Source organism: Xiphophorus couchianus, chromosome 18 (assembly GCF_001444195.1).
Source record: "Xiphophorus couchianus chromosome 18, X_couchianus-1.0, whole genome shotgun sequence".
Taxonomy (NCBI): domain Eukaryota; kingdom Metazoa; phylum Chordata; class Actinopteri; order Cyprinodontiformes; family Poeciliidae; genus Xiphophorus; species Xiphophorus couchianus.
Genome location: NC_040245.1, coordinates 3,965,482 through 3,977,234, shown reverse-complemented (window position 1 = coordinate 3,977,234; position 11,753 = coordinate 3,965,482). Strand labels below are relative to the sequence as shown.

The following is an 11,753-nucleotide window of genomic DNA, read 5'->3' as shown; positions in this document are numbered from 1 at the left end:
AAATAAAAAAATCATTAAATTACTCCAGTAAGTACTTTAAACTTGGCAGATTTGGTCAAAAGTTTTGACACCTGAACCCTCAATAATTTGATAACATTCTGCAACAGAGAGGGAAAAATATTTAATATTTTATGTCAACAAAACATAGCATTTGCCAAAACTCTTAATGTGAATTTATGTTTTTACAACAATAAAATTGACAAAAATTCAGCTTCTATGCACCACAAATCTGGAACAAACTTCCAGAAAACTGCAAAACAACCGAAACACTGAGTTCCTTTAAATCAAGACTAAAAACAAAATGTTTAAAAGTTAATCTGATTCACAATAAATGGAATATTGACCAAAATATTTGAGGTGTGTTGATTTGGATGATGGCATTCAGCAAATCGTAATGTTTGTAACTGGTTTCTCCATTGTAACTGGTTTCTCCATTGGTGAGTATATGATGATTTTATTTCTGCTTTTTATATTTATATATTTATATAAACCACCTGGTTGCTACACAAATAAACTTGAAAGACAGAAATTCAACTTTTATCTCAGAAATGGTTTTATTGGTGTGAAATCATAATGAATGTATTTATTTTTTCTGATTATTTTTCACATTTTGCAGCGAATTCTTCATGGTAAACCTCAGCACTCTGAGGTTTGGCTCCTCCAGGTGAGACGCGTTTATTTTGAACAAACTGTGGACGCTGATTGGTCAGTTGCTGAAAAACCCATTGAACTGATCAACAGGCAGCGTCTTAAGTTGAAGATTTCATCTGAGACATTTGCACGACTGAAGAGACGCCGTAAAGGAAGCAGCTAATTGACGACAACGTCACTGTAACCACAGGTGGAAAACCACATTTTCAGAAAATTTCTCCCCAGAGCAAAAATGATTTTTCCTAAACAAAGCTGCTCTGCTTCCTAAAAACTGATTAATGACGTTAGAGAAACCACCAGCTTAGACATAAGACTTCTTCAAAGTTTCTGCAGCTTTTATAAATAATTTAAAATAAACCACAAAGACTGGTTGTTTCCAACATCAACTATTAAAAAAAAGTACTTTACTAGATTTAAGACTCAACATAAAGCTACGAAATGCGTTTTGTGATACATTTCTGTCTGCAGATAAATGCAGAAAAACTTGGTTTGTTTGAAGGAACAAGGAAGCTGAATTAGGAATCGAAACGACGGCCACATCCGAGTGAGAGGAATCCATCTGCATGTCGTAAACAAAGAATAATCTCAAAGGAATCTCAACTTTAACTTCTGCAGACTCTTCACTTCCAGCCTGAAGGAAAATATATGAATATTTATGCACATTTTAAAGTTTTCTTTGTGTGTTTTAGCACATTTACTGTAGATAAATTAACTGACTTAATGGAAATGTGAATATTTACTAAGGAAAACTTGAATTTAATGGCAAAACCCTCATTTACTTTTTGAAGGGACGATTTAAAACACAAATGCTACCAGCTGATAAGAGCGTCTCGTGCCTTGTAAGCATTTGTTTTGTGTCTAAAATGGTTCCGTTTTATTGTTCCAGTGGTTATTTAGCATAATTTATTTCCGTTTCTGGTAGAGGAGACAATGAAGACTCTAAACGTAAAGCCAGTTCTGCTTTTTTACAGGTTCGCATGAGGCAGATCAATCAAAAATCTGCATTAGCTTCTGAGCGGGGACTCGTGTTCGTAGTCTCACAGTCAATGCTACAAAATATGCAAAGAAACGCCGACTTTCAGAATGTTTCTTCCTCATTTTTATTCACCATTCAATAATTATTACATCCGTTTAGCATAAATGCTGCTTCAGACCTTCTGATTTTAGTAGGCCAGGGTTTTTTTTGTCAAACTTTTCCATTTCGCGCTGCTATGCTATACTAAGCTAGCTACGCTATGCTAGTTTTAGGAGCTAGGCGGCTTCATAAATCAGAAAGATGAGCATCACAAAAAATATTTTAATGTTATCTTAAGTTTTATATTACAGCAACTATTGAAAAACAGATTGTTATAAAAAATGTAAATAAAAAAATGCTTGAATTTCTTTTAATTTTTGCATCGGTTTTTCTGTTAAGTTTATAAACACTGTTGAGTCTCTGTATGATGGCTGACGGTTATTTCACACTTTTACCACTTCAAACTTTTGTAGTTTCACTTCTTTATTTAACTTTTGCAGATATTACCACCAAACTCCAGACCAATAAATATATCCTAGATTATTTTCAATTTATTTAGATTCTTTTGTGAAACATATTTAAGCTGGAACTGGTGGAACTGGTGCACGTCACAAAAGCAATTGCATCGTTTAAGAAAATATTCTGCGGAAATATCGGAGCGGCAACCAGGAAGTTAAAGTGTGGACGAAGTCAAGGTTTTTAAGTGTTCATCACAAAACCTTGTTAGTTTTATTAAAAAGTTGTAAACAGAGTTAAAAAGTTGTGTGTGATCAAGACGATCTAGAACCCTGACCCAATTACACCGGTTCCGTCAGGAGGAATGAGCCAGATTTAACAGAGTTGAACTAAAACTAATGAAACCGTCACAGACTTGCAAGATTGAACAATTCTTTTTAAAAAATGTATTAACCCTGAAACACAGGAAACAGTCTTACTGAATATCAGGCAGTGAGAAAATGTGTCTTAATACTAGAAACATTTGGTCCCAGGTGTAAAACCCTCTGCCAGGCGGTTGCTCTGCGATAGAAATGAGTCATGACTTTGTAAACGTCATGGCAGTTGGATACAGATTGCAATCGCCTGCTGTGTGAAAGTAGCCAAAAACACCAACTGCTGTTATATTTGACTATGGACCCCTCGCTGTTATTGTTTACATCTGGAAATTTCTCGCTGGAGGGCAAAAAGACGATTCTTTCACTCGCCATCCGTAACGGCCGCGGCAGAACCTTTAACTAAATGAGACCTGGAGATGAGGGATTTATTTATCGCAGTGCGCCACAGCAAAGGAAAAATAACAACTCAAAATCACTTTTTTCTCGCTCTCTGTGTTGGCTACGCGCAGACTCGTTGCCATGGCGACCGACAACAACGCCACTTAATGTTTCAGGATTCAACAGCAAAAAACACTCAAACATTTCCCACTCAAAAAAAGAGAACATCCAGCTGGTTACAGTTGTACGTTTTTAGGTTTGATGTTTATTTTGCGATTATTAAGTTGTGACAGATTAGCTACCGCTGCTATTAGCTAAGCTAACAGCAGCGGTTAGCTGATTAAATTAGCTAAACACCTGCTCTACTGATCACATGTCAGAGTTGGAGTTTAGGTTGCCTTTTTTATTTTAACTGAATAGAAACACCAAATTCCACATCGCATCTACATGTTATGGTTGTCAAAGTCAAGCTAGCATAACTGACCTACTTCCTCGCCATTTTTTAAATTAAAACTTTTCCTGACCTTGTTATTTAGTTGTGCTAATCTCGACAGTTTCTCTTTTATACATCAGGCGCACATTTAAGGTTCTGCGAGTTATATTGCTTAGTGTTATTGGTTTTAACTATTACAAGTTAAAATCAATGCTAGTCATGTAGCAGCTTTCTGCCCTCCTGTGCTTGTGGCATCACTTTGCAACGGATCCTTAGAACAGCTGTTTGTGTTTACAACAGACACAGGAATCACTTAATCAATACAACAGATTGATTTTACGTGGTGGTAAGCTGGTCCTCCGGATGTGGAAAACCAAACAGTTTATTTTATTTACAGTTCAGGCGCCAAATCAAACAGATAAACCTGCAGACGTCCTCTGAGGACGTCTGACACCCCGGCTGCTGGTTCAGGAATACCCCAGTGTGGCATTTAATGGAGAAAAAGTGTCATTCAGAAACAGAACGGGTCAATTTCATCCGTTGTTTACTGTAAAAACAGTTAGTAGCAGGAGACGTAAAAAAAAAAAACATCACAAGAGATCAAAAAGTTTGAGTTTTTTAGTTCCTGTTCTACAGTGAAAAAATTAAATATATATTTTAAAAAAACAAACATAAAGTAAAGCCTATCGTTCTAAAAAAAATGCTACAGTTATTAAAAAATAAAGAAGGAATGAGTTAAATTTGACCTGGTGTTATGGGACTGTGTGCTGATTGGTTAATGCTCCCGTAGCGTCTCTTCTAAAAGGTTTAGTGTTGCAGGAACGAACTGCGAGTGCAGCTCCTGTGCATCTCATCACCAGTGCTCGATACGTTTCACTCTGTACACTGCAAAAACTCAAAATCTCACCAAGTCTTTCTGGGTAGTTTCTAGTGCAAATATGTTATTACACTGGAAATAAGAGAAAATAACTTATAAGCAACTTTACAGCAAAATACAGGAGCTTGTGCATCACTTCACCATAAGGCTCCCTTTATAGATGGCTAATAAATCGTTCATAGATATGTTATTCATTTATCTATAAACGCTTAATAAATCATCAATAACTGTTGTATTAAGAATGAGAAGGAGATGTTATGCCAAAAATACATTTGCAAATGCTTGTTGCTCTTACAAGGTAGTCTGAAATATTCAGTACAACAACTTTAGACAATAATTAATGCATAATTAACAGTTATTAGTGATTTATAAAGTGCTTAAAAATGAATTAATGACATAGCTATGAATTACTGGCCATCTGTAAGGGAAGTCGTATTGTAAAGTGGCATAGGAGTTTTATTTAAGTAAATAATTCCTTAATGTTGATTAAAAAAAAGTACCAATTCTACTGGGAAATTATTTCATTTACAAAAATGTCTTGTTATAAATTAAGTAATCTGACAGTTTAACTAGTCCTGCTTTTAATCAATTTTATTTACATAAGACAAGCTCTTTTATTTTGCTGAAAAGTTATTTTTGAGTTAGTTTGTCTTATTTCAAATGTATTGAAATATTTGCACTTCAAACTATGCAAAAATATTTGGTAAGATTTTGTGCTTTTGCATCGTAACAAACAAAATACAACAATCACAAAAACAGAGACGGTAAATTATCAACGCTTTTTCTAAGTTCACCGTTTTTACACAGGAATATTAGGAAATAAGTGGAAGGAAAAAAAGTCCTCTGCTACCATGACTCCAGTGTTTACATGTTCACTTAGTGTGTTTTTGCTCGTTTACAACAGGAAGCTAAGATAATTATGGCTACAAAATACAGTCCGAGTCCAAAGGTCGCCGCTGTCAGTAGTAAATTCAGGGGTCCAGAGGTCGGGATCAGTGTCTGTAGTGGAAACGTTTGCAGAATGTCGGTAAGTGAGATTTAAAAAGTTACTCCAACCGTCCCCGACTCCTTCGAACCCGGCTGTACACCAAAAAAAAAAGAAGAAAAAGAGCCTTTTACTGCGTCCAGAAACACACGATATCACACTCATTCACCCACGCATTCGTCGTTATTGCCTCTGATTCGGGGAGCGCGCTCCCCACAGTTCAGTGACTCACACCGGATAAGAGAATACTCCCGCATAGCCTGGGCTCCCGGTGCGGGAGTATTCTGATCCACCTGAGTCGCCTTCACAGCACCGGAGGTGTCGAGCGCCGCGCTTCATCTCATCCTGTTCTGCCGCATCAGGGGGACGATGCAGGACGGCGGGCCGGCCTTGGACAGGAACTGGTGCTTCAGGAGCTCGCTGGCCGTCGCCCTCTGAGCCGGCTCACGCACCAACATCCGGTCCAGGAAGCCTTTGAGGAGAGGGGACACCTGCAGGGAAACATGCACGGCATTTATTTACTTCTTAGGACGATAATTATGTATTTAGTTTCAGACTGTCTGAAAATGCTAAGTTATATACAATATTCAGCAATACATTATTACTTGTATATTTATGTACAATTGTGATTTTTCTGTGGTTTTTTAAATTTTTTACATTATTTACAAGCGATGACATTTCATTCCCAATTTCACTGTCGCGTCTTAACGACGATAAAATAAGTCTAAGTCTATTTTATGCAATAAAAGACACTTAAAGGTAAAACACCATCTGCTGTTGGTGTTTTACCTACAAATCCTGCACATTTCATCGTTCCAGTTAAACAGATCACACCGGTGTCATTTCAGAACCTCAAGGCTCGGTATTAGGATCCATCCTCTTCTCCATTTGGACAGAGCTTAAACTAGGGCTGTAATTAATTATTTCACTAATCAATTATTTTATTGATTAATCTGATAAAAAAAAAAAATTCATTCAACCACTAAAGCCCTTTTATACATTATTAAGAATACATTAAAGATGCAAATAAAAAATTTAATTCCACTTTTAAACAAGAAAATAAACATTTTATTGCCTAAAATAAAATATTATTCCTTTGATGAATCGTTTCTGGAATCTAATAAAATACTTTACCATCAACATGTGAGAAGCTGAAACCTTTCTGTTACAGTGTAGGGCGGATCTGGGGATTATTTTTGGGATTAATCAATTAATAACTGGATAGGAAAAGGTGCTTAACAGGAGATTTTTTTTTTTTAAGACAAATGTTTTTTTCATCTTAAATGCAAAATGAATTCTGGATTCTGAGTGTGTTTGTAAAATGTTTATTTTGTTTAAAAATATTGATGTTAATGGATTTTTGCTATTGCATAAATAGGCTTAAATGGTTTAATGAAAAATATGCAGAACGTGCCAATTTTCTTATCCGATTAATTGTCAGAATAATCAAGTAATCGGCAGCCCAATTAACAGAATATTCAATTGTCAGAATAATTAATCGTTTGTGTAATAACTAGAAAAATCGATTAATCATCAGAACAATTGTTAGAATAATCATGTTATTGTCTGAATAATCGATTAGTCGTCAAATAACTGTTTAATTGTCAGAATAAATGTAATATTAATTGCTACCTGCAGCTCTATTTGAAATGTCCTGCTCTGCTATATTTCCCAACCAGCTGTTTTCGTGCCGTTTCACAGCTCGGTGGAAATGAATGGAAATGGGGAAATGACGAAGCTGATAAGAACCTGGACCACATACTGTAGATGATAAACCCGTCAGCTGGACAGAAGGTGTCAGTTTCGCTTTCACTAAATATATCTGATACATTTCACAGTAAAAATACAATTATAGACATCTTGATCCTGATGACCCAAAGCTAAACTTAAAGAAACATTTGGACTGATCGCTGTAACGAAACAGATTTTATGTTCTGTTCCAAAGATTTCTGCTTCATTCTGATTTATTCTGTAATTATGAAAGCAGCAGTGAGAGTGCATAAAAGTTCAGATTACTCAACTCTATTCCCATCTTGTGTCTCAACTCTTTCAACATTGTAAAGGAACATTTTGGCCTTGAAGACGACGTGGGGAAACAACCACGTTTCACATTCCTCACAAAGAAACAAAGATTTCACATCCTGGTTTTGATTGGCCTGCTTCAGCAGTTTCACCTTGTGCAGGTTCTTCAGTTTGGGCGGCTGGTTGTCTCGAATCATCTTCATGGCTTTGAGCGGCGGCTCGTTGAAGTATGGCGGCTCGCCGTCCACCATCTCTATTACCATGATGCCCAGAGACCAGATGTCTACCTGCAAACGCCCAGCAGAAAAACATCAAAAAAGATGAATAAAAGGTCACAGAAAGAGAAGAAGTTAGTTTGTTTTCACCTGCATGTTTCATGTACATTAACTTTGTGAAAACATAATAATTTATCAGTAATTTTCACCTCTGGTCCGTACGGCAGCCTGGATATGAGCTCTGGTGCCATCCAGTACGGCGTTCCAACCAGAGACTTCCTCCGCTGGACTTCCTTAGAAACCTGAGCGCAGAAACCGAAGTCTGACAGCTTCACCTGGAGACACACAGACGGAAATACAAACGCAGTGATGTTAAGATGGTTTATGGCAAGAAATATAGGCCGCATTCACACCAGCCCTGTTAATTAATTGCTTATTGCGCCAGGCTCTGAAACCATATGTGAACGCCAAGCGGACCAGAGACCGCTCTAAAAGCAGGAAGTGGACTACAACACAGGGCATTCTGGGTAAATACAACCAAAACAAACGCAGAGGCCAAAAGATAAAAATTTCCATTTCTGGTAGGCCACAAAAAGTCATTAAACAAAAAACGTAAAAATAAAAGAAAAACGGTTTCCAAATCGTTTGGATTATCAGTTGTTTTCTGCTTTGTTGTCCAAATTCTTCATCATTCTTGACTTGAGGTCAGGGACCCCTGACCCCTGGTTTAGCATTAGCGGGAGAAATGGCTTGTCATCTTTAACCAAAGACAAAAAAAGGACTCCATCAACTGCTAAAATCTGACGCTACTCCACTTTTGTTTACATTTGGTGAAGAAGGAAGTCACACCGTCTCTTCTTTAGAGGTTTTTGTGTTGTTTTCTTCACTCGTTCTTGGTGCAACGCCCCCACAGTTCAGGAGGGGAACAGGTTTTCCAAAATGTTTGGTATGTTTGACAGTGCAATGTGACAAAACCACAGCAGCTGAAAGTGTAACAAATACAACAAAACCTTACTAAATAATTTTGGTCCAGTTTTTAGTGCAAATATCTTAGTATACTTGAAATAAGACAAAACTAACTTATAACTAACATTTCAGCAAGATACAAGAGTTTGTTTTAGGTCAATAATTCCTTAATAATGATGAAAAAATACACTTACATTTTCCCATAAGTAAAACAATCCGTCAGTGGAGCTAGAACTGTAAATTAGTTGTATCTTATGCCAAGACTATAAACTAGACTTAAAATACCTTGTAAGGTTTTGTGTTTTTTGCAGTGTGTTGCAACTTTGGTCCCAAATCAAACTGAGCCTACTGTTGGCTTTTGGGTGTGAAAGCAACCTACAGGTTAGAAAACAAATTTTCTGCTTTATTAGGCGTTTTAATCCAAAACAAAGTGGTACCTTTGTTAGAGCTGTTTGAATATCTGGGACATAACTTTGCAGCCTCCTGCAGTGGACAGCTGAGAACCCACCTTTCTCTTTCTCAGAAAGTTTGCGCCTGGCTGAGTAATGTTGAGAAGCAGATTGTGACGCCGACCACAAGGCCGGCTGCAGCGCTCAAACCCCGAGAGGGAAATGAAACAGGCTGGTTCAGAGAAGTGACTCTCATTTACGCAAACACATTCATTCAACAAATGTGCTACATGACCTCAGCAGATGCCACACAACACCTGATATAATTATATTCAACTGAACAGTACAGTAATTTAGGACCAGATAATGATGAGAATAAAAAGAAAAAAACACAGCAAGCAGGTTCATGAGGAAGGTCAAACACACGCCCATCCTTCTGCCGAGAAACGCTTCAGGGTTGATTGGGTCTGCTTCCCCTGCAAGGTCAAACCACAAAGTCCCTCACACCCAAACACCAAAACTTTGCAGCCTGCTCTGAGAATTGCAAACCAAAACCATGGATGCCTGCAAGCAAATTATCTCTATTTGGTAAAAAAAAAAGTGACATTTGCATCCAAACATTTTGCACATGTCCAAAAATAAAGGCTGAAAGTGTGAGAATACAGAGAACCGAGCTGGAGCCGCACAGCTGCAGAGTTCGTCAAGTCAAGAGAAACGATACAGGACATTTTTCACTTTTAAAATAACGAGTGAAATTAAGCCTGTCGTGATCAATTTTGCTGGATGATAAATTGTTCCAGACGTTATTGCGATAAACGATAATATTGTTGGTTTGAGACCATTTTCATGTAACTGAATGCTAGAATCAACACATTCTCAAAGATCAATAAGCTTTAAACTCAGATGAACATTTAACACTGGAACTGGAAGACATTTAAATTATCCAAAACAAATAAATAAAAATAATAGCAAAACTGTCCTTCAAAAAAAGAGCAAGTTGAGACCAAAACACCAGACTGAAACTTTTATCATCCTGTTAGAAAAGAAAGAAAAGAGAGAACCAATAAATGGAAATTATTGAGTTTGTTTTAATTTATCATGCAATTAACTGATTTATTGCTTATTGTGACATTGTAATGTTAAGATGCTAAATTAGTTAACAATTATTTCTACAATCGATTAACTGTGATTAATCGTTTCAGGCCTAAGCACATCCTGGTTGGTTTACCTTCATAAATCTGTAAAGCCATTTTCTGGTAAAACATCCCACTACAACTGGAGCGCTCTTTCATTTTTGAAAGTTGTCACATTTTTACTGACCTCAGTCTGTTAACTATTAGAAGATGACACACATTTCAACGTCTCGGGTGTGCAAAACATTTTCTACGACACAAACAAACCTCTTATCCTCCAGAGGTTAAAGCAGAGAGTCAAACCCTGGGTTAACAGTATGAGCTCTGAATTATTAGCAGCAGACGATGAAACAGATTGTGGGTAACTGTGTTGGTTTTATCTTCTGGCTTGAAACCAATGAGACAAAGCGACGCCTGCTGCAGCAGCTGGAGTCCAGAACTCTGGGTGAAACAAGCGAAGACGCCAAACCACAGACAAAAGTCAGCTTCCACTGTGGTTTACACATTAGCTCATCTAAACTCAAAATGTGTGACTTTGTACATTGTTGATTGTCATAAGCAAAAGAGGGTCAGGTTCAACTCAAAACTAGCAAGTTAATAAACTTTGTTTTGGTGCAACTGAAAAGGAAGAGAGAGAGGCAGCGCTTCGTGGATAAATAAAGCAAGTTTATCCATGTTAAGACTGCAGCTAATGCCTATTTTATTAATTGATTATTCTGAGGATTAATTGCATTACAATGGTAAAATTCTGCAGATTTTTCTTTTTACTTTAGTTAACGCCTGATCATTTGTAGCAAACACCACATCTTAAGATGTGAAAAGATCAGCTCTTTCTAGACTGAACATCAATCCAGTGATCAGGTGATTATTTCTCCATAAAAATTAATTGATGCTCAGGTTTAACACTTTCTAAATAAATGTGACTTATACAATAGTGCAACTTTCTATACATTTTTCCTTTTCCTGTCAAATGCTTTGACTAATGCGATGTATAGTCAGGAAAACATGGTACTTCTTCAGTCACTCTTTTTGTCTCTTTCATCTCAAGGTAAACATCCGTGTTGACGAGTTGCATGTTAATGTTTCCATCTGGAAATTTTGCGCATGAACATTCAGACTGTTACAGTTTTATGTTTTCAGGCTTCGTGTTTATTTTGCGATTATTAATAAGTAATCACTGTGGTAAATTAGCTACTGCTGCTATTAGCTAAGCTAACACAGCAGTGGTAGAGTGCTCTACTGATGATCTGCCACAGTTGGTGTGTTTGTTGCTTTTTTTAAAAAACTCAACCGAAACAACAATTCTGCAGCACATCTACACGTTAAGGATGTCAAAGTCAAGCTAGCATAGCTAGCTCTTCTACACTATGTTTTTCTTAAAACTTTTTCCTGGCCTTTTAATCTAGTTGTTGTAGACAATTAGCATCAAAGCATTGCGTCCCTTCTTCTTTTATATATAATAGGTACATTTAAGACTTAGCTTAGACTTATGTTGATAACTTAACAGCTTAAATAATGCTAGCGGTTTTTTGCCCTCCAGTGGATAAATGGGAGGTGGGATCTTGCATGCATGACATCACGCTGCAATGTGTCTATATTAGCCACATAATTGTTGCCACAGTGTTCAACTCATTTGAAAAAAGTAACAACATATAGTCTGGAAATTGCGATAAATAAATCGCTGATATCGGTAATAAGAGATGTTTCTGATGCATTGCTGTTACCAATGCAACGTTAGAGATATGATCAAAAACCTGACAGAAACAATTAAATAGTTAATTTGGTTTTATAAAAAGTACAAAAACTAGTATATTACAGTTACGTATAAGCTTTAATTTAATTGTTATGATGCATAT

General features: G+C 36.8%; 1 protein-coding gene across 1 annotated transcript in view; it reads right to left on the bottom strand.

Moving 5' to 3' along the window:
* Positions 1 to 529: 529 nt before the first annotated feature.
* pak4 (p21 protein (Cdc42/Rac)-activated kinase 4) overlaps positions 530 to 11,753 on the bottom strand; it is a 44,429-nt gene continuing 33,205 nt past the window's right edge. Inside the window, exons 9-11 of the mRNA XM_027999476.1 lie at positions 7,619 to 7,744; positions 7,347 to 7,481; positions 530 to 5,663 (exon numbers count right to left, since the gene is read on the bottom strand). Of these exons, the coding sequence (XP_027855277.1) occupies positions 5,508 to 5,663; positions 7,347 to 7,481; positions 7,619 to 7,744 (417 nt within the window). The 3' untranslated portion in view covers positions 530 to 5,507. The remainder of the gene's footprint in view (positions 5,664 to 7,346; positions 7,482 to 7,618; positions 7,745 to 11,753) is intronic.